Source organism: Rhopalosiphum padi, chromosome 2 (assembly GCF_020882245.1).
Source record: "Rhopalosiphum padi isolate XX-2018 chromosome 2, ASM2088224v1, whole genome shotgun sequence".
Taxonomy (NCBI): Eukaryota; Metazoa; Arthropoda; class Insecta; order Hemiptera; family Aphididae; genus Rhopalosiphum; species Rhopalosiphum padi.
Genome location: NC_083598.1, coordinates 71,369,218 through 71,394,597, shown reverse-complemented (window position 1 = coordinate 71,394,597; position 25,380 = coordinate 71,369,218). Strand labels below are relative to the sequence as shown.

Below are 25,380 nucleotides of genomic sequence, written 5' to 3'. Positions count from 1 at the left end.
AATAATTAAAAAAATATAGGTATGTGATTTTTCCTAAAATGTGATCGCCATTTGCACACGGGCGAGTATTTCTGAGTATTTCCAAGTATTAATCTGACCTATAATGAAAAGTTGAAATAAAAAACCCACATATGGTTAAAAAAAAGTTACCAACCATTGCTGTAGACAGTACAATTCAGATCGTGTGAAATTAAGCCTTATTCGAATACTATTTTTGCAATAGAGTCCTATGATATATATAATAGCTGTACACATCAATATATTATACACATTATACTGCATAACTCTACGCGCAAACTACTTAGAACTATTCCCATAAAATGATACACGATAAGTTTGTTTATTGCGTGCAGCTGTCAGTGATGTATTCTTGGGTGTATAGGCTTATTGTGGTCGTGTCTTGGACTGCGAGTGAATCGACGAGGAATGTAAATTGGTTTTACAAATAATTTCATCGAGATTACTGGCGTTTCTTCGACATTTTTCAACGATTCTCAGTAGCTATTCATTACACGAAACTACGACCGTACGAGTACATAACATCTTCAACGTGTGCGTGTAATGCGTCTAGGTCAGTAACGTGAAGTACCACTTGCATTTTATGGGGACAGGAAAACAGTTAGATTATATTTTTGCTATAATTTAATAGATGTTTACGGTTTACCTATAGGATTACTTAATAATTTTCAATCGGCAGGGTGCTGTTTTCAAGGAAGTAATGGGGTGAAACATTTAACCACATGCTTAATTTTGATAATACATTATTATGGACCTAAAAATCCACAATTTAGCTCAGGCTTAGACATTTCCGATCCGCACGGAGGTTGTGCATGAAACTTTTCAAGCGACGACGCAGAAAGCGTTCAACGCAGAGATTAAGAGACAATAACAATAACAATAATAACGAAAACAAAACACACACGCATCATCGCAGTAAAGCCGATGGAATATGCATCTCTTCGGTTAAAAAGAAGATAAAAAAAAAAAAAAAAAAAAAACAAGAAAAAACTATAAGAATAAAAAACGATTCCGAGCGAGATTATCGCGCACGGTACGGTAACGCTATATGGCCGCCTCTCAAGCTGCCTATGTACACATATACATATTATATACGTATAGATATATTACATTGTGATGTAGCGTGTAAAAAATAAAGGGGACGGCGGTAGTGGTGGAGGTGTCGTCCGCTCGTCTTCACGCGGGCCGGGAGTGGTAGAGCGACGGCCTGTTAGGGGTTGGTTGAAGGGTACCGGGGGTCGGAGCGGCGGTGGATATACGGCAGCGGAACCGCCCGGGAGTTCCGCAAAACCGAAAACGTACGCACGCCACACGGTCGCCGAGCGCCACGCCGTACGGACGTTTTATCCGCCTAACCGGACGTTCACCCTCCACGTCGTATTTACACCTCTTGATATTAATCGTAACGATAATATATGCGCCCGTGCACACTATAATATATATTTTTTTAAATATATTATGTGTTGTATTGTGCACATTTCGAGCTGTCGACGCATACAGTGACGATTGAGTGTTGTATCACGGTGTTGTCCCGAGATTCAGCAACAGGTATCTGTCCGAAAATATATCCTTGGTAAGTAATTGTTGAGTAGATTGCAAAAAAATAACAACTGTATTCTTATGTAATATATATACTTCGCTGCTCTATTATCATATATTATATGGCATAACCGCCATGAACATCCACGCCGCGTTCCCGCATCGCAGTGTGACGACCCAACGGTTGTCGGTATCAACGTGATCGCGGGAACTCGCGCGCGGATGGAAATATAGGTGTACACACCTGTATACCTAATATTACGGCCACGTATCATTTGGGAATATAATATGCATGACGTGAGCGCTAATCCGATCTGACATATCACCTCCCCCCCCAAATTGGTACGCTGTATTTTATAAAATGTATAATACTCTACGTATAGGTACGCTGCCTGCAGTGTTGTTCCTGTACAACTTATCCGGACGGACGATGATATCGTCGTCGGCAGTCGGGTAACGCTGCATCATCACCGGTGTCCGGTTTGATATTGTTATTAACGCTCGTCAATCGAGTCAATAATAATAATAATAATATACCACCGCAGCGCGGAGGAAAAGGATCGGAAACAGTGGGTATAGGATTCACAGGACGAGCACAGGACGAGCAGTAGCAGGATGGTCATCGAACCGGGCCTGATGGACATGTTGGGCAACTCGCTGTTCGACATGCTGGCGCCAGTGTCGTCCACCGAGTCGTCGGCCGTGGCGTCCACAGTGTCGGCGCACGGATCCGGCGACGGTTCCGGTGGTCGCGTCGACGGTTCCGGGACGGCCGTGGACGACGACGAAGACGACGGCAGCGGAATGGGCGGCGGTTCCGGGGCCGGCGGTTCCGGTGGCATCGGCCCCGGCGAGCTCTGGTACAGGCACAGCCCCGCCATGACGGCCGTCTACTGCTTCGCGTACACCATGGTATTCCTGGTCGGGTTGGTCGGCAACCTGCTGGTGGTGTCCGTCGTCTGCCGATCGCCCAGGATGCGCAACGTCACCAACTACTTCATCGTCAACCTGGCCGTGGCCGACATACTGGTGCTCGTCTTCTGTCTGCCCGCCACGCTCTTGTCCAACATCTATGTCCGTGAGTCCTTTTCCGTTTGCTAAACACAATCCGACTTGCGCGTTTTGTTTCGTATTTTATATAGTAATTTTATTATTTCGCGCGCGTCGTAAACACGTATGTGGTATTACGTGTGTAGACACTTAGTGCACTGCGTACTATGTGCTTAAGACCAGCGACGACGTGCTCGGAAAACAGCAGACGCGAGTGTCTCGTATTAACTTCTACTCGACTAAATCCTTTACCCGGTCATGCGGTATAACGTGTGAACAAGAGATGAGGTTTAGCATTAAGGGCTAACTATATTATAATTGTATTTATTTAAATTCACAGACCAATATTATTCGATAACCCCACAAAATATTAGAATATCTAATCTTAAATTTAAAAAAACAAACACATTACCATTAATCGTATATGCAAAGTAACGACGACATACGAAGTATTTAAAATATGATTATTATATTTTTATATTACAATAATATATGTAATACGACAAAATTGTCTCGAAACGTAATACATAAACGAAACTAGAGTATTCGATACGCCCAATAATAGTATATTTTAAATAAAAGTTGGTAAGTTACAAAAATCATATACAATTTTCAATAGAATATACCGACAAAATTAACCAATAAAAATGGAAATTTTACTTACGATTTGTTTGAAATAAACAAGGAGATTGAAGGTTAACGATAGGAAACATTAAAGGAAATTGACAAAATAACAGTACCGTTAATGATTTTATTGATGTTATAATGCATTTATTCTTCGATGTTGTTATAGATTTATATTTTTAAATAAAATAAAATTACCCACAAAGTCTGGAAAATAAATAAAAAGTTAAGGCTTATCTACGAAAATCAGAATACTCAAATATTAGGCTCAATACGCATAATTTATACTTAAAAAAATTTAATTATAGTAAAAAAAAAAGTAATAATATTTAGTCGACTATTATTTTACAACTAATGTTTTTAACACCTACTGTTATCATGATATGTTGACATAAACTTTACACTTAACAATTTTATATTATCTGTAGTTCACCGGACTTGATCAAGCTAATTACATTTTTTATTGTGTGAGTAGTTAGGAGAAAGAGTGATTGAGTTACGCGAGGCCTTATAAGTTACACCAAACCGTGTCAATATAGCGTATAGACAAAAAAGCACATAGTGAATTTTGTACGAATATGATTAATATAAATTTTAGCAGTAAAAACAATGTCTAGAATGGTCGGAAAAGCGTTAATATGGCTTTAAATACGATCGCCTACTAATTAAAGGACAACGTAATTGATTAATATGTGTGTGTGGAACTTGGGTGTTTTAAGCACACGTAATTACGAGTAGAACGGTCCTAATTAATTTTAGTAAACTCTATCTTTGCGTACACGTCGTTAATTTAAAATCTCTACTTCTATATATATAAATACGTATGTGAAAATAAATGATGATGTTGGCACTCGTCCGTTAGTAATTACTAATTATCAAGTAAATTTAATTTGCTTTTACAGTATTATTACTTTAACTAAAATAAGTAATTTATTATACTGGACAACTGACAACTGTGAACTGACTGATACCTATTATATTTTTCGCCTTTGTTAAAATTATTTATTAATAAAACCAATTTTCACAACGTGTGAAAACGATCGTGAACATTAACTAAAAACAATTAATAATGAAATTTGATAATCCAAAACAACTATTCAGTGTATCTAATATATTTTATCGTAAACAAATAAAATAAAAACTTTGTTTCTTTTATTAGTGTATAAATTTTTTTTTGATTTATAATTTTTTTACATTGGACGAGTTTAAAGTTTTCTCAGTTGATTAGTTTTTAATTAAATTCCAATTATACGAATTCACAATAATATATTATGTCCGTATATTGTTACAAAATATTGTCTTTTGTTCTCGTCAGACATCGCTGTCCTTCGGCATATTATTTCATTATTACTGTTCCATAATGAAATTTAAATATAAGTAGACCGAGCACAGTTTGATTAATTAATAAGTTATAAGTTAATATAGCGATTTAAAGTATAACATATTTACAGTCACCTCAAGGACTACGTGTTCGGCGACAGTAGCGTCATTTGGACCGAGCAAAGTGTTTCTTTTGGCCTTTAAAAATTCAAACTGTAAATAGTAATTTTTACAAATCTGTTATTATTATATAAACGTTTGCATGCGATCCATTATTGTCGACTCATTAAAGCTCGGTAATAGAATTTCCTAACTAACCTGCCGCGTAAACTGGGTTTCCGACAATTTGTTTTTGATAACTACACTATTATTATTTATTTTATTTTTCTGTTTTAACGTAATCAAGTTTGATTTCTTAATGTGATCCATTTGCAAATAGTTATTTTTTAATCTGTCTACGTGTTTAAATTTTTACTTTCAGTCGTAAAAAATAACCCACATTCAATCATGTACAATTATTTGTAATGATCTTGCTGTCCGCCTGCTTTATAGTCTGCTTATAATCTAAATTTCTATTGATCGCTATAATAACTGCCAATCTACTGAAATTGACAAACCTACCTAATATTACTCTTATTATCATTATTATACATATTTTATGAATCACCTGACCGGTCTGCCGTTGTGTACCTACGTCCTACGTATCATATTTATGGTTACTCGTTACAGTTTATTACTGTGATTATTATAAAGTTATAATCTAACAAATGTTTGGTAAAATACGCGTTATTAAAGACGTACATAAAGCACAATGCTAAAATATTCAAAGTAGGTAGTCCAAATTGCACCTGTGTCACAAATTATAACGTGGTTTTGAACATAATTCTTAATTAAAATCTTTAATTTTTTTTTTTTTTAACACCAGCTAAGAGGACGAGAATAAAAGTGATATTATCTTTGAAGTTAGTTAGTGTCTTTTTTTTTAATAACATAATATACATTATAATGGTGTATCATAAATTTTAATGCAATTTAAATTCATAAAAATATTTCAATCTTAATTATAGATGTTATCTCAATATTTTAATTTAATAATTATTATTATTTATTATTCATATTTTTGTTGAATTTTTTCTACTATAATAAATGAATGAAGTAAACCTAATTGTATAATATTTATAGTTATAGTATGTGAATTTACATAATAATAATATATTTTTAAATTACAATAAATTTGAACGTATTTATATTTTATTAGTAGATCTGTTCTACTATGGAATTTCGATTGGTCAGTCTTGTATTCAGTGCAGTCATAATATAATAATAATGATAAGTACCTATTATTTTATTTTTAAAAATATATTTTTCTTATTATTTACATGGAAGACTTAATGGATATCCATGACTTAATAACCATGTATATATCACGATTTAATTAAATACTATAATATAATTAGTCGGATTAAAAATTATTTTATGTAGATCAATGGATAATCAATGAGATTTTGTTTATTGTCCAAATCGTCTCCAATTATCGACGAAGTTGATATTTTTCCAAACGTGTTATATATTGATAGCCTAAGAACTATTTTACAGGAGTAATGTCTATATTATTATATTTATGTGGACTCTCGTTGTTTTTACTGGTCATATAAACGATAAGATTGTCTTCTTTACGACACTGTTTTACCGGCCATAATGTGCGGCCATTATTGCAGTTCACGAATTAATTATTTTTCTTGGAAATCGATCCCTATGTATTCCTATTATATATATTTATATGTTGTCTTGTGACCGATTAGTCTAAACACTGTTGCGGTAAACAGCGGACGTGTTCAACTGTTTTAACTCCTCCCCCCTTTCCATAAAACGAATTATGCATAATATTTTTTACTTAAACCGATATACACGATTTTATCGCTATAAACTGTCTGTCTTGTGGCACGTTGCAGAGATATTACCTGTGTTAATGGTTCGCGCTAAACCTTTGCATAACTGTGCCATCCGTTTATAACACCGCCAAAGCCATATCATCCGTTACATCGTTTAATATAATATAATAGTGACAGACTTATTTTGGTGCGACACTATGCATTTATATAAATCGTGAGGAGGTTGAGTATACTTAATAATTTTCAGCATAATAATATTATCGGAGTTTTTCTTTTTCTTTTTTAGTACCTCTACACCGCACGACGTCACAGAGAATATCTTGTAAAACTCCCTAACCACATTGCACAGTTTCGTGGATACGAATTCAAGTGACGTTCAATGTATATGTGTACATGCCTTGTCTTTAAAAAAATGTATAATTTTTTTTTAAAAAAAACCATGACCTGAATAGTTGCTCGTTTCAAAATGTAGCCCAATCGAAATGTAATAACAAAAACCAACGTTCCCCGCTACACCAACAAAGTTTATGAAGAAGACACTGTTATTATTTAACTTTTAAACTTGTCGGAATATTTAATATGGAATAAGTTTTTCATTGTGTTTCGTTGAAATATAAAAATGCATCTTCTTTGTAACGATATTTAAATAATTTATTTACATTGTTTTAAATTTGTTAGCCAACCATATACAAACACCATAGTATAATGAAATACCTCATTAAAAAAATACAAATAATAATCCTCTTTCATTAGTGGCCATCAATCATCTTAAATGTGTTTTTTTTTAGTTATGTCAAATATGATCATGTACGAAAATACTTTGTGTAATCCCTTTCAAAACTATCGATTTATTAGCCATTATTATTATTATTCTTTAACGTTTAACAGGAGAAGTTAAACACTTGAGTAGGTATTACTCTTTAGTCAATTGACAAAATACTCTAAATTTACGTTTCATTGTTATTTGTTAGATGTAAATTATAATTACATATTAGTTTACTTATTGTTTGATATTGTACAATTATTGTTGAAATTTAACTATAATTAAATTAATATCTGTTCAGTGAATACAATAAGAATTTGCTGAGCTAAAAGTTAAATTTATTAATATTGACTCATAAATCAACATCCTATGTATTCTGTCTGCACAGGATACACGGAAAAGAAAAATAAGTACGTTACTGCAATATTTTTATGAAAGCCTTCATGTCATAGAGTTCAATGCATCGTTGAGAATTTCTGATCAGATAATAATAATTATTATTGTCTGTGCATTTTCACATTGTGATCCATAATGTCACTGTTAAAATTCTATTATTGATTCATTGTTGTGAATGATGCTTGTATAAATACGAGCATAAGCATTTCAAAACCATTGTAGAATATTGTTATACATTGTATATTTATACTATTTGGTGAGTGATTGAACATTGTATACCACTACACAATATAATTAATAATAAATTATCAATTCGTAGTTCGTACTAACGATTTTTAGTTTCTTGTGAATTTAGTAGGATATATGAAAACACCATACATATAGAAAAAATTATTTTAATAAAGCAACGGAAAGCACAATATTCTTTACATTTTTCTTTTACACAATTTTACGACAATCGCTGTTTTACTTTTCTGTCAACAAATTAATTTATAAATCCGAGGAATGTAAGGATTTGTCAACTTTATGTTATTACATTTATTTTTGTATAGTATGCACCTAGTTTTACAATAGTTATTTCTTAATGATTATATTCCAGTAGTTTATAAAGAGATTAAAAATAATAACTAAAAATCCACGAGAAAAAATATATTTCAGACTGAAACATTCATTATTATTTTTTCATTTTAATACCATATAAATTTAATAAGATATTGATTTTTCTTATCCAAATAAATTATTTTAAATGTTTGTTATACAACATTTATACAATTTGCAATTTAAATTTTGAAGACCTGAAAACTGAATACGAGAATATTATAATTAAAATTAAAAAATCAGTTTCAAATCATAAAATTAATTAATATCACGAATTATGGCGATATTGTTAGTTTTTTTTTTCTTATGATAAAATGTGTAATTTTGCAATTTCATAACTTTTAAAAGACTTGAAAATATAATACTCTATTTATATTACCATATTATAACTATATATAAAATATCTCGAAAATATTTAATATAACGACAGTTTGTTTTATTAACGTTATAAGTACTACATTTTGAAGTATGTATTCAAGTTATTTAAAAAATATTAAATAAATGCTTTTTGTTCCAGGAATTATGATAGTAAAAAAATCAAAAGTATTTATTTTAATAAATGTGATTTACTGATGTACAATATAGGATTGGTATAGAATACTAATATATTATGTTATACAAATAGATGGAATTTATAAATTGCGATGTAATTGGTACACAAAACATATTATACAGGATTTATATAAGATATATATTCTACATTAAAGGTTTAGACGTGTGTAATAAGTAGATTGCAGTCGTTGTAAATAATTTTATAATCTTAATGCAGCTTTTACCGAGGTCTTTATAGTATATTAGTATGTGTTGGCCCTAATACAAATGTTTGTAATATTTTATTTTCGTTACAGCAGAACACAGTTTGTGTAAAAGAGCCTAAATAAATAAAATATCTGGACGATCATACAGCATAATATTTTATCGACGGTACTAAATTAAATTACGATTACAACGGTTACAAATATTTAACAACTTTATATAATTTAACAAGAGTATGGCAGATCGTCCCCGGTGACTATATAGTTTCATCATTAAAACCACAAATTATTACATCCCAAATAATATCGGATGGGCAAACAGTTAGAAATGTCAAAAGTTTTTCACGGGTGTGAAATCCTATTAACCGAATTGAACGGAGTCGGCAATATCGTTAATTAGTTTTCATTCAAACGAATTGTACGGGTTTCGATACATATGCAGTAGCGTCGTACGCGTTGGTTTTCTCCGGTCATAGCGCAGCTATAGGGTAAACACTGCCGTGACATATTAACGTAATAATATTCTATAAAACAAATGTTTTGGCACGACCGCTCTATAATAACAAAGTCGTACGGTTTATCAAAGGCCACGGCCAAAACACAGACTTGCCGCGTGACTTGGCGTGTTATCGCGGTCGCCCGAAAACTGGACGCCGCCGAATAGTCACGTGTCGGCGTGTGTCTGCCGCAGAGGAACGCCACGTCCGTTTACACACGCCACTGCTGAGTGTGACACGTCTCTCCGTGTTGCGTCCGGCCCGAGGGGATAGCGCCACGGCGATCGGTCGAAACGCGAACTTCTGACTGGTATAATAACTGCGGTAGCCTTGCACGGGGTGCACACACGATCTACAGCTGGCCGTACACGTCGTTATGGGCTCGCGTGTTGTGCAGCGATATAATATTATTGTAATGCGATTATGTGTTATTGCAGTTCTCGTGGATATGTACAACGGCGACGGCGGCCAGATGAAATCGCGGGGTGGGCGGGCGCTGCAGAGTTTTCGCCGTTGTAAAGTGCCCGACTCGTGTTTGCCGCGGAGCGCCGAGGGGGACGGGGAGAAATTTATTCGGGATCGGCAGAGAGATTATGCAATAGGAACACACAGCGCTAGACGTTCACAACGCTATATATAAGCGGATAGAAGGAGCAGGTTACCTGGGTACTATAAATTATTTTAATACGAAAACAACAAACACAGAATTTTAGGTGGGTATTAATAAACGAAAATATTATAGAACGGCACGAAACAGAAATAATAAATGGTGTATTATATTATTCAGAAATAACACCTCCGTGGCGTACGGGTTTCAATAAAATACGTGTTGAAAACCCCTCAAGACATCTAAACACCAATAATTTCTGCTGAAATTTGACGTGTTTATTTTTAACACGGCGGGCTGATAAATTTTATTTTCGTGCACTAAAGCGAATTTTGTAATTATGAGTTTATGGTCATGTTTAGAGCGGTGCATAATAATGTTATTACTACAGTATGGCAGTTTCAAAAGAATCACATAAACACAAAACCCGTAAATTAAAATAATAGCGGCGTCATGGAATTAACTATGAGCGTAAAATAAGCTGTCAATCTAATATATTTTATTAAAAATTAAAGAAACGTACCATAGAATATATGAATCCCACACCTTATATGAATATTCAACAGAGTTCAACACGTTAAATTATATAGGAACAGATTTGACGTCTACATAATACAGCAGTGAGCGGTGTGTGTTTAGGTTAGGTTTGGGGAAGAGAACAAGGGATGATTTATTGCGGTGGGTCTTCGCATAACTGTTACGTTGCCAAATTTCCATGTGCTAGTATACCCCAGCAAATGACGGATAATGTATTAAACTACTCTATTGTTGATCTACGACACGATTTATCATTTCATTTTGTCCTTTTTTTTTTTTTATTTGGAAACACATTATTCACGGCTTTGAAGAACATTACTGTACAATGTACACGGTATTCTGCAATAGGTAGCTTAATTATTATTCGACGTGAAACGGACGTTGATTGTATGCCCCGTAAGTTTTATTTTCAACATATTTTGCACTATTAAATAATATTTACTTCCATCGTTTACAGTCGGTGCGCCGATACCAATCTGCGAATTATAATGTCGTTTTGGATACCAATGCCGTGCTAATAGAAGCAAATATTGTGAGTATTAAAATGTAATACTGTGGAGAATCGAGTTGGTCATCGAAAGCGCTACGCTCAAAATATTAGAAAGCGACGATGAGTTATTGCATTTGAAAAATAATATCGTTATAATTTGTCTAAAAAGAATATTTGTTCAACGTGTTATTTAACGTGTTCCGCCAGTTTTCACGGTTCTCTCTCAAAAATACCAAGGCACCGGCAAGTTCAAAAAATTACCTTTCTAAAGTGTCAACCATCTGTGTTCAATCTCCGATATAACGAAAAGTTTTTAAGTTTTTTTACTGCTCCCAAAAGTGTATTTGAAAAAACACCGTAAAAACTTATACGTCAATTTTCCAATGCATCATTTCAAAACCAATAGCTCTCTGACAACACTTGAGTATCTAAGAAAAAAATACTTGTCATAAAACTGTTATTTTATAGTATACGTATGTGTGGGAAATTATTGTGTTTTTGACTGTTTTTAGTAAAATATTATAGTACACAGTACACACCATTTAACCACACCCGTTTCTCGACAAACACCTTCGTGATTTATTAGGTTGGATCCGCCCCACCTCCAAATTATCAAAATAGTCAGGAAAATCCAAAAGTTTTTGATTGATGAAGCCGACACTGATGGATCTTTCTTATATTGTTCGATAAAAATGATAGTTAATAGAATATTGATACCTGACATATAGTTAAGAAATTATATTTTGTTATTAATAATATATACATTAGATTCAATATTGCTTTTGATTCCTAGAATATCACTGTGAACTTTCAAAAGTCTTGATTGTTATTATGAAAATTTCTGAAATTGTAAAATATGGATGTGCTTTAAAGAAATTATTTGAAAAACATTTCATTGTCATATTATCTTCGTTTTTCTCTAATTGTATTTTTCTTGTAACGTGACAGACTGTTCTGAAAGAGGTGGTATTAAGTTTATTATAATTTGAAATTTAATACAGAGAGCTATTATATCCTCAACGGGTATGAATAATACAAAGTACCTCAAAAAAAAATAATAAAAAATAAAAAAAATATATTCACTGCTACTTCAAATAAATATTATAATATAGAAAGAAAAAAATTACTCCGAAACAGTAAAATTCCACTTTGAACGCATTGTTTAAAACACTCAAGAAAATATTATTCTAAGTTTACTAAAATTGCAAGCCATAGACTTAGTAATACAGGTGTATCATTTTATTTATTAATTTTTTTGATTTTGATTTTACCACCGATTGATTTAGTATTATAATATAATATTATTACTAATTAATATCAGTAATATTAGTATATATTATAATATACTAATTATTAGTAGTTAATACATAATAATATATCTGAGATGTGTATACTATTTATTTTAATTTTTATAACTCGATCGTCGGTAACTTATACGATTTTTAATCAGGTAAAAAAAGAAATCATCCACAGTATATTATGCACAATATTATAGTATCATTTTATTATTATTAGTGTTTATAGGAGTTTTTTTTCAATAATCATCCAAAACATAATTAAGTAATATAGACATTTGTTTCATGGTACTAGACATTTTAAACAATAATTTTTATTTTGTGTATTTACCTCTTTTTTCCATTAGTGCATATTTATTATATTTGTATTTTAAGTACATAATATATACTATTATATACTACACAGTAAATAATATATAAAAATTTTAAATAATACATGTCGTGAAGAATAATATTTTACATATACGTTATTTATTATTTAATATTAATTTTCTAGAAATTGGAAAAAATAGATTAAAATGATTAAATATAAATTATTCTAATAATAGATTTGCTGTGCGTATTCCCAATTATTTGTGTGTTGTGAAAAACATAAAATCGGTCGATAAAAATACGCCGGATACGATCAGTTGATGTCAATTCGTCTGATCGTATCATACATGTTTTCGTCTTGCATTAATATAGTAAATATAATATTCTAAACTAGTTACAACTTACAGCTGCTTTTTTTTTATAAAAATGATATTAAAAACGCCAAAAGAAAAATTCCTTATTTAATAATAAATACATTTGTAATTTTTGAGTTTTTAACAAAAAATAAAATATTTTCAATATCATAATTTAGCACTTTCGTATATTTTTAGAGCATATTATATGATAATTTTTAAAGGCATAAATACATGCGGTTTCTCAGAGTATGGAGATCCTAGCCCTAATTATTATAGTAATATTGAAACCACGAAATATTTGGATAATCATCGATACGATAATATAATTTTATGCACTTTATAATAATATTATAGGATTATTTTAGGAATATTGACTATTATCGTTTTTCCCCGTAGCCCTTCATATTATAGTTACACAATATAACATACGTATCGACCACATTTACACACTCGCGCATATAATACAAGTAAAGTATTATAATAATATCATTGTACACTGTACACCGACTGATATAACTAATACAATAATAATATTATTTAATGTTGAAACTCTGTCTTGGCTCCGACAGGTAGGCGGATCGGCGCAAAAATGTTTCTGTCACCCGACGTGCACGCGTACCGAAAAAAGCTCGTCCAACGCAGCGCAAATGCGTAAACGCGTAAATTTGTCTTCGGGGGCGTTATAGCTACAAATATCTAATTGAATATAACAAAATAAATAACTCTTTGCGTTCGAGATCGTGACGTTTTAATTCGGCGGGTCTCGAGTAGATTTATCGCCCGCGTGGCTATGTCGTTCGAGATTAACCGTGTGCTGCACAGTTTTCATTTTCGTTACCGGAAAACGTATACAAAATACATGCGAGTAACCACCGTTTCTTGTGCATGTACATCGGTTATAAAATCGCGTTAATATACGATACTCGACCACTTAATTTAAGGTCCGTCAATATGTCCTCGTTCGATTCGTCGTACGACATTTCAAAATATTATGATAATAATTTTCTTGTTTCGTCTGTATTATTCACGACAGCTTTGGCAACTTGTTTTAGTATGACGTGTTTTATTCGATTTTGTTTCCATTGCGTTCGGAATATTATTACTGTTTATTAGTTATTATACCTAATAATAAAGAGATTATCAATCATTATAGATGATGTCCGTATATACATGTAGACACTTAATAAACTTCGACGTCACATTTACGTCTATAATATATTATTACGATATTAACGTGCGTATATTATTAGTGTTTAAAGTTTTGGTCTTTGTATCGTCGTGCAAATCTAATCTCTTGTTAATTGCTGGTGCATATTTATACACCTAATAATATTTCCCTATAGTTTTAATATTTTATTTTTTCATTATACGTTCCTGTAAATATAGGCACTTTGGACTGCATAGTATTGCGAAGGACCATTATACTTGCGCTGCACATTTGCGTAATATCGGTATATGACTTCAACTATATTATTATATCATATACACACACACCACTGCACGATTATGAGTTTCTATACTACAACTCTATGAGGTATTGAGGTCAAATAATATTCTATTTACGCCGTCCATAGTATTATTCTGTACAGAGTGGTCCAACTTGATATCATATTATTATACTGTATAAAAATAACTGTATTTATTGAGTGAGAACGATGCGGCAGCGGCACTACTCTGGTCATTTAAACTTTAAACGCTTACAAGTTATAAATAAGAAGTGGGTGGAAATTCAGTTCCATGGCACAAGTAATGTGCAAAAAAAATGTTTTCATCCTCATGCGCCGAAAACTGCCCGAGTAAACTTAGGTTTTATTCTTGCTGTATTTCAAAACTTTTATAATATTTATTGTTAATATTGCCATAAATTATTATTTTTTAATATTTAAAATGTATATAATGTACACATAATATTACAAGGATTTAACCAAGTTCCAAGGAGGAGCATCACCACTACCGCCCCTCCACGACATTACTGCTACATTTTATATTTACATTTATTATTATTTTTTTTTTTTAAAGCGTTATTTTCTAAGTTATTAAATGTAAATTATAGGTAATTATTAAAAAAAAAAAATAAAGTAAAAACTTAAAAGTCTTTATAACAAAAAACTGTGAAATTAGGCTTAATTTTATTTGAAAATATGACATGTTATAAATTCTTCAAATATGTTTTTTTCATAACCATAAAGGTTCATCCATAAAATCCGTGTAGATGGTTTAATGGATCGACCTGTAGGTTTATGTATAATTTGTACGCGTGTGTACGGTATGTATTACAATAGAGGAGCTCAATTATCTATTATAAGTATGTAACTACTACTACATAATATAGACATGTTGTGATGGTTATGGGATTCTACGAATGGGCATAGGTACTGTTATACAGGTCAGATTATGACCCAAAGCGCAAAGATCATATTATTATTATATTATACACACATCCCATCGATCATTATTCAATATGGTTTTGCACTGACATTCCGGTATCTCATTAAAAATATTATGTTACGCAATTGCTCGTCCGCCGCCGTGTTTGATTCGGATATTCTTATAATCTTTATGATCGCGTACAAAAAACTTGTTGTGCATAATTTCGATGCGCGTTTTGTTTTTGGTTGACGACTGAAAATGCAGATTATAGAAATACCGTTTAATACCGTTGTACAGATTATAGAAACACGTATATAATGCTGCCCAGGGTTGTGTAACACGTGAAATGATACGATCGAAAAAGTAAACGTCTCGAGACGTTCTCGCCGCGGTTAGCCTGACGTTTGTAACTGCAATAGTTTTCTCACATGTCAGCCGATCGAGCGGCAACCGAGGTTACCATAGCATGTCTCGAAACGTGCCCCGTTTGGGTGTTTACTCGAATTTGAAAAAAAAAATAAATCGTTCGAATTTTATTGCGTAATGGATATATTGGCTATAAATTATTATTGTCAGACGTAGGAATATTTCTTTCTTTTATAACGCTATTTTATAAGGATTTCATCACATAATATTATTATATTTCATACCGTAAGGATAATATAAATTGCATGCACGTTTTATGTATATAATAATAATATGTGTAAATATAGTGTACAAAATGCGAGAATCTTATTTTCTTAACCGATAATACAATGGGGAATTTTTTTTTTTTTTTTTATAATATGCGATTATTTTATTAGATTGGAATACATGTTTTGAAAAAAGAAACCCCTCTATAACTTTTATATAGGCATTTTATCGGTTATAAATTGAATACGGAAGTTCCTTTGGGAGTCATTTTTGGAATTCTACTGCAGTAGTATTTGAAGAAATGTCTCAAAGTTTCTAACAAACAACAAAATTGTTGTCATACCAAATTAGTTTCGAACAAAATATCATGTTTAATTATTATTTTGTTCTTCTTCACAAAATAAATATTTTATCTCTGAGACTATAAACTTAAGAAATTGTGTTATATGTACCTACCTATTTAAATATTTTTAACCACAACTATTTTACGAAAAAGTTCAACTATTCTTAGACGTGATTTAAATCGATTTTTAAGGATTTAAAATTTTAACTTAAATTTATTATCTTTGTGATTTTATTTTATAAAATAGTATTTTATCTTAGTTCTTTGTTGGGAGATAAGAGGGAAAATAGAAAGTTTACAGTAATTTAAAAAAAAACTGGGATGACAGGAAATTCATTTTCTGTGTAAGATATAATTTAAAAATATTATGACTTTTTTGAGCTATTTAAAACATTTTAAATTTTTGAATTTTAGACTTTATTAAAATAATAAATGATAAGATTTTGTCTGTGAAATGCGAATAAAAATGCTTGTAAATTCAATGCAAAATTGTTCACGGAAGTTTTCTTACAGCAATTCATAAGTACTGAAAATGGTCACATTACTTTCTATAATCGTTTGAATTTCAAATTTTGAAATAATACCGGATGTGTTTTATTCTGTTACATAAAACATTAATACGTTGATATTTAATATACATTTTCAACGAACTGCTGATACGTTTATGAATGTGCGCCAACTAAATTTTTATGATACGTTTATTAAAATTAAAATAATTTAGTATAATTTCAAGAATGCGATTTTTTCAAACACTGCGCGTGTTCCGCAACACCAGAATCGCTTTCAACACGAGCCAATGGGTTATGCATTAAAATCTAAAACGTTGGTAATAATTATTTTACTCTCCGCCGATCGATAAAAACGTGCTCACGTAATCGCTACTATAATATAATACGATCGGGAAATAATGACGTTATATACGCGGATTTAGATTAACCAGAAAACAACCCGTCGAGTAGACCTTTTTATGGTAAGGTCCTCTGGAAAGGTCGTAAACCGGCCCCCGTTTATATGGCCGAGGAGCAGTTTGACATTTTGCCGTCCAGTTTATATATATACGTAGGGGATTTAATTTCCATATATGAACGCACACTTTAATACAATAATCAATATGAAAATATTATTGAGCATTTTGTTGGTTCTTTTTTTCTGATTTTTTTTTTTGTTTTGTTTTTATGGCACACATACAGGAAACTAACTCTGTCAGTGGTGGCCAAACGTGATTTTAGGCACTGTAAAAAAGAATATTATCGTCTTTCGAAATTGGTATATGTATATATATATATATATATATATGCGATAAAGTATAACAAATATTATTGCATGGAGATATCGTCCATAAAACAAACCATAGGAAACAACGATAATAATATCGCAATATACATATACACATATTAAACTGTATACGCGCGGTGATGAAAAATCGGTGTAAAAACGCAAAATGCGGCGACGACAATAAAACTTGTAGGAAATTTATCGAAAAGCCGTTGGGGCGCCGTTTTAATAATAACATAACGATGCGCCGCCGCCGTCGTGATGATGATGATGATGATGGTCTGGAGCCTTTTCCTGTTTGATGTTGGTTGGGGAGTAGTCGGGCACAGCTGACTGTTGCGATTGGCGATTGAGTTTCAGCAGGTTTTCTCCGCAAACACGACATAATAATATAGTAATATATTACGCGGTTGTTGTCGTCATTACTATATTATTATAGCCGGTCGATTTTCTTTCGATATTCTCTATTCCTTTGTCGTCCTTATATAAATATAAGAATATATTATTATACATCCAGCAGGATCGTCGATTTATTTTTACTACAACTCCAGCGCCGGGCCATTATCGAGCGTTTCCGCCGTACAGACATTTCCTCGGCTCACGTCACTCTAGATACCTATGAATGTAATATAAATATACTATGTATATATTGTGTATTTTGTATACAACTTCCGCCGCATTTGCTTCCTATTTTCAGCGTTCTGTCCGCATCAGAGTTTATTGACCGGAAGTGCGTGCGGGGTGGTACCACAACCCCACACCACGACGGTTGTCTTACTCCCTCTCTCTCTCACTGTCGCGACATCGCGATCTTCATTTTGTAACCGGAAACGCGACTGTTTTGATCCTATCGTACTATGTGGGGTTCGTGAAATTTCCGGGAGAATGTATTATTGTGGGGGAGCCTGTAGAGGGTCATCCGAAAATATTGGACAATTTTGTTGGCATAAAAAATCTCAATACAAATATGAATAAATGAAAATTGAGAAAAAACATACACCAAAAATGATGATCCCGTGAAAAAAAAAGGTAAAAGGGTTAAGACTGCAACCTGCACATTCTGTATAATTTTCATATGATACACGTTATACAATGTATATAAAATACCTACACTGGCAAGATTTAATTTTTATATACATCGCGTTATAGTATGATTATATTTTCAATACCTACTACGAATGTGAACTGTTAAAAATAATTAATAAAATTACATAACCAGATAACCTAATCTATTGCTAACCTAGCAAACACTTGGCCGCTCTAAATCTGAAACACATTTAAGCGTAAACTTTAGCAGAAATCTGAAGAAATAACATAACATATGTTTTCAAAAATATTTTCTATAATTACGTCCTTTATTTTTGCATGTTCTTCGATTCTCAGTATTATAAATACGATTTGTTCAAATTCGTTATGTTTCGAGAATAACAAGACAATTACCAAATATTGTTTATATTTTTTTCGTGTTGTAACATAATAATCTATCGAAACATCTGCTTATGAACGCTTCACGATTGCGAAAGTCTAAAGCCATCTCTGCCGTGTGGTGGACGTCGGATATTTTGAAATATCTCATTCGATAAATACTTGCACATTTCACTTCACCGATAACGGACTTTTACATCAATATGACAGTAAGCAGAGTAATAATTATTTTCCTTGATTTATCTACGTATTCTACGTTAAGCAAGGCGTACGTATATATGGTCACAAATTATTAGATTATGCAATACAATACAATACAATACAATAGGTATTGTATCGTGTTTATTCTGTAAAAAATTCCATTTATATAATAATTTTCAAATTCAAATTATAGCAATACCCGCTGATATTCATTTAAAAAATTCAAATCTTTTTTTATTAATTTTCCGAGAATTTTTTTAACGCGTTTAATAATTTTACTCTAGAATGTATTACAACGGGTATTATGATATTTTTTAGTGCTTTTTTTTTTATTAGCCATTTTTCATCGTTTCTGCTGGTTTTAAAAAATGTAGTAAAGTGCTGCTTATAAATGTGTTTGTACGGTTATTGTTACCAAACCTAACCCACGTATTCAATGCTCTTTTATTATTGTTAAAACTTATGGGTTATCGATAATATAACAGCGTAGGTATCATCGGCATACTGCACGATTCCAAGTATCAGTGTTGGTTTTAATTACAACGATGAAAATGATATAACAAATATAATATAATACACTTATAATAGCAGTCCACCTCGAACACGTCATATCCCACACCGACCCAAACCGCCTAAATTAAATGCGTCGTTTTAATATTGTTTGCAAGTTTGACGTTTTTCTTCGCCAGAACAGGAAAAAAAAAAGGTAAATCAAACGAATTGGTTGTGTTTTTGGTTTATTCCGCGTTTGGCGCGGACGTGATTCGTGCACGGCGCTTGCGTGACGAACTTTTAAAACCGTAGCGGCCTACATAATAGTATTATGTATTGTACACGGCCGTTTATTATAAAATATGCACACATATACGCGTTTTGTGTATACAATATTATATGAATATGTTATGATGCACAATGTGTGTACGGTCGACCAATTATTATTGGTTTAATTCTATTGATATCCGTATGGTAACAAATCGTTATTATTGCCATTCCAATGTTTGTCATCAATAGTCATTAAAAACGTCGGTAAAAAATGTCGGCTGTAATAATTATTTTGTTTTTTTTTTTTATTTTACCGGTGTTTGCAATCGTTCGCGGTATTGCGTGTTTGCGCCGGAAACGTATCATTAATAAATTGTCAATCCAGCCCGCGATTATTTTTTGATTATCGTTAAACGGGCAAATCCGGCCAAACATGATAATATTATAATGTGCCTAATAATAATAATGCGTGTGCGCCGCAGTAATAATAATATTATATCATATGAATATTATAATATAATATGTATGTATCTAATAATTCTTTATCTATGAGTGCAATGATGCGTACCACCTACTCGAATCGGTGTTTATGACATACCATATTATTTTTCTATTATTCATCAGCTGTCCAGTCCGGTCACAATTATTCAGACATTTAAAAAAATACATATTTACCATATTGTTAACCATATCATTCGTAGATAGGTATAGTGAACTACGACCACACATGCGGCAAGCGCGTATGTAATGAAATTATTTATTTTTATATTATTTTAATACTTAACGCGTTTCCAGCTATTGCTTGAGAATAGATTAAAATCACGGATTTGTTCGTCAGTAAATTACAAACTCATATCGAAAAATATACATCAATAGTAAGTTTGCGCATACTTCACGATATTATAATTACTACATATAACCTCGTTGCCCCGAAATTTAAATGCGGTGATGCCCGCGGTAGAGATTTGAAAAGCACTGATACAAGTTTAACATTCAATTACGTATAATAAATTAGTTGGTGAATTCAAAAAATATGCAACTCGTTGGAATTTAGGTACCATAAAAACTTAAATCATACGTAAATGTTCTATACCCCACAAAAATTGTTTTATAAAATGTTTACTTAGATAACGTCACAAATAGTTTTAATAATATAATACCATAGAGGCATAGAATATTATTTAATTAAATAATAACAATAAGTTTGCTGCTTTAGTTTTTTTTTTTTTTTTACGAAAACCCCATTGTTAAAGTAAGGCAATTTTTCATCAATTTATAAGTTTCGTTTTTTGTTTAAAAGATTCTTCTTCAATAATTTGTCTAAATAAAAATCGGTATAATACAGATTATAATGAAACGAGATAAACGATCTCCGTAGTGTAATATTATAAATAACAATACACAGGTCAACTTTCGGAAAGTCTGCGTTGAAAGAATAATACATTTAATAGATAAGTATGACATTTTAGGGTGGTTTAAAAAAAATAACAATTTTTTCGATCTATCAACAATTTGAAGTAGGTACAGTGTAAATTAAAGTTACCGTGTGGTAATTAAATAAATTACTTACATATTATCTTCAATGATAAAAACAATAAATAGTTCATATTATAATTTTAGTTAATGGGACGTATTATAATATGTTGTATATTTTATTTTTCAATATTGATTAGAAATCTAATAAATCGAAATACAGTGTATATTATTGTAAATTATAATTGTCCATAAGTTCAATAGGTACTTTAGATAATTTTATTTTTGATTCCTTGACGATATGTAAAAACCGAGAAACGTATGGATTGTGTTATAAATAATAAATACAGTAAATATTTTTAAGCTATATTTATATTATTAATAAAACAAATTAATTAATTTACATTAAGTTGGTTACATAATAACCATGCAGAAATGTTGAAGTGTAGGTATTATACATATTGTACGTATTTTGGTTATAACATTTGTGTACAGTTTTAATAATTGTTGTTTGTTTGTTTCCGTGTTTAACGTAATTTTAGACTTTTGATTACACTGGTAAACACATAGTTAACATGAAAAAATCACACTTTGAGTTTCCGGAGTTAATACTTTGGACTCGGCTGAATTGTTGAGTTTGACCCGGTGACCTCGTTCACCCGTACACGTGGCAAGGCGTACGCCCTCCCCAAAGGGCTGTTTGCCGAACCGGCCTATAAAAATCGGTCGATTTCGCCAAACCTTAAACCAGGCGATTTTTATCAAATAACTCGTATTTTATGAGAATCCAGAATACACAAAATTAAATATTTTATTAATAACCCAAATTCAATATACAACTTTTTTTTTATTAGAATACGTATATCATATAATATGTATACAAACATTTATGTGTATTAAACTTTAACATGATATTCTATTGAAATATTACGCTTGACAAATCCAACAATAAATGTACGAATGAACGGAATAAAAATAACATAATATTATAGTGACGTATTGCATTATTTAAATACATATTTAATAACGATACATGATTTAACATTCCCGCGAAACGATTTCCGTTTTTTACCATGATTTGGAGAACTTTGAAACGAAGCTATATTATTTTTTATATATATAAATGTATTCATCATAATTTTGTATCGTCTGAAAAAATATATATTATTTTTTACAACAGCACAATATCGAATTTCGAAAAGAATATTTTAATTTTAAATATATAGGGCGCGGTTGTTCCGTAAAGCTATGGCGGACAATCTGCATTACGGTCAACCACCCTGCATATAGGTTAATATATAGGTAGTAAATCAAATTAGCATAGTTAATAATATATAATGGATAAAAATGAAATGCACGCGAAAAAAATATGATATTCTCCTTAAATAAAATGGATGGGAAACGATTTGCGTATAACACTGTAAATCAAACTACAAATCACAAACCTCGCCAATGTCCGTTCGGTTATCTTCCTTTTTCACGAGTACCTTTATTATATTATAGCGTATTATATTTTATATACCAACACCACCGCCGATGATCCGAAGATGAAGTACGATTTTTTTTCCTCACATCTCACGATATTATTGTATTATTAGATTTGAAGTCGGAAAATTGTGCAGGAAACCGCAATGGCTTACCACAGTTACCACCATATAGGTTAGTAGACGGTTGACCAAAATAAAATCAACATTATTATTATTATTGCGTCTAGCGTGGTTATCAAAATTATTATTATGATTATGATTATTATGGAATACCACGCGAGGTAAACCTACATTTAAAACCCATGTTATACAATATGATCATAGTATAATAATAATAATAATAGGTACCTATATAATTTTGCCCAAATATTAGTGCTCGGTAATATCCAAAAAAGTTACCTATTATAGTTATTACTATTTTTATTACAATGTTGTTGCTATCGATTTAGTTTTTTACTTTCAAAAATCAGTTTAAAAAAATCTCAAAATAATACCTTTACATAATAAGAAATGTCTATGTAATATACTGTTCTGACGCATTTGCCGGGCTGTAGCTCAACATAGATTTCTAAAAAACGCAAAAAATAATATTATACACTGTAGAGTCATTGAAAATCAGTGTCACAAGACTTGCGAGAATTTCGTTACGATCTGATACGATATTCGCTGGTTTTGGAACACGAAATTTCGTAGATCTTGTGCTACGGTACAGAATCAGTGAGGTAAACGTTCGGCTAAGCACTTATTATAATAAATAACAGTAATATTACACCGTAAACCATTATTTCAAAATCGATCTTCAATATGCCATATAATATATCTTACCTAATTAATAACATGCGAATACGTCATTATTGTTGTGATTTGGCGGGGGCTAAGTAATAACTAATAAGCATACAATTCGTCGGTATTAGGTAATATTATTCTACTATAGTAATACTATATATATTTCTAGTAGTATAAAAACACAGTGATCCTTATTTTAAGCGATTTTTTCGGATGGTATTAATCGTTTACATAATTTCAAGTTGTTGCAAAAGAAGCATTCATGATATAAATGTTTACTATTCTTCATAATTTTTATTATTTTTTTTTTTAATGCAACATACATTTTTAATTTATTTTCCTTACCAGGAAAATTTCCTTAAAATTTCAATATACGTATAAAAATTAATTTTGAGCGAGTACACCTAGTTAATTATTTATAAGTATTATAAGTTTCTATGAGTGAAGTTAGAAAGTGGATAAACACTTTTCGAAGTACTGTCTTTATAAAATCACCTTGCACAATATGCTTTTATTTTGGTGTTTGTGTCGACCGTGTGTCGTCCCTTGTACTCATATTTATAATATATTTTATAGGTAGGTTACAGCTGTTCATACATGTGTTAAAATAAAAAATATCGTCGTTATATGAATATAAGGCGTAATTCGTTATTGGCGTGCTGAAATTGTTGGAACGCTGGCGAAACGTGCTCGCTGCAAGAATAAAATTCAAATTACGTGTAATCACATTTTAGATTATTTTTCAAAACTTCTATAATATTATATAAACGCAGACGGTTTTAGTTAAATATAACAAATCATTACGGCGCATGTCCTTTAGATCTAATTAAATTTCTCAACTTCCTTTGTAGTCGTGATATTGCAATTTACTCGCATATTATGTGTACAAAATAACGTCAGTCGAATCGTTAGTAAATAAAAAAATAATTTTTATCATTCTCTAAAATTGAAGTTTACTTATCATCAGAAATATTAAGTATAAAAATATTGTTCTCAATGATCATGCTGTTTTATATACTTATTCAACATATATTTTTTGCGTCCCGTCGTTTTGTCTATTTGTCATGGAAAAAGCAATATTGATTTCCTCTTATGAAATTGGATTTGGTAAAACTAACAATTTCATACCATAAGATAATTGAATATTTACACCAGTTAGAGATGCATCAACTATTTATGTTATCTATATTTCTGGATAGATCAATAAGTATAATCAAAGCATCTACTTTTTTTTTGTACCTTGTACATAATATATTATACATTATACATTATATTATATACCTTTGACAAACTATACAAGAAACTGTCTTACAAATATTAAAAACAATTCTTCAATATCAATATACAATTTATAAACGCAGAACAATTATTAACATAATAATTTTTATATTAACAAAATTACGTTACCTATTATCAACTATACACATTTTTTTCTTAAAAAAAAAAAAACAAAAATTCCTTAAAATCCTTAAAATCCAATAATATCAATTTAATAACTGTGGGTTTTACAATATAGTAAGTACATGCATATAGGGTTGAAATTAAGTTTGGGATTATTTTGATTCCACATATAATTG

At 31.3% G+C, this 25,380-nt stretch overlaps 1 protein-coding gene across 1 annotated transcript in view; it reads left to right on the top strand.

The window, feature by feature from the left end:
- The first annotated feature begins 1,209 nt into the window (after positions 1-1,209).
- LOC132920228 (neuropeptide SIFamide receptor-like) overlaps positions 1,210-25,380 on the top strand; it is a 39,466-nt gene continuing 15,295 nt past the window's right edge. Inside the window, exons 1-2 of the mRNA XM_060982456.1 lie at positions 1,210-1,591; positions 1,941-2,635. Of these exons, the coding sequence (XP_060838439.1) occupies positions 2,173-2,635 (463 nt within the window). The 5' untranslated portion in view covers positions 1,210-1,591; positions 1,941-2,172. The remainder of the gene's footprint in view (positions 1,592-1,940; positions 2,636-25,380) is intronic.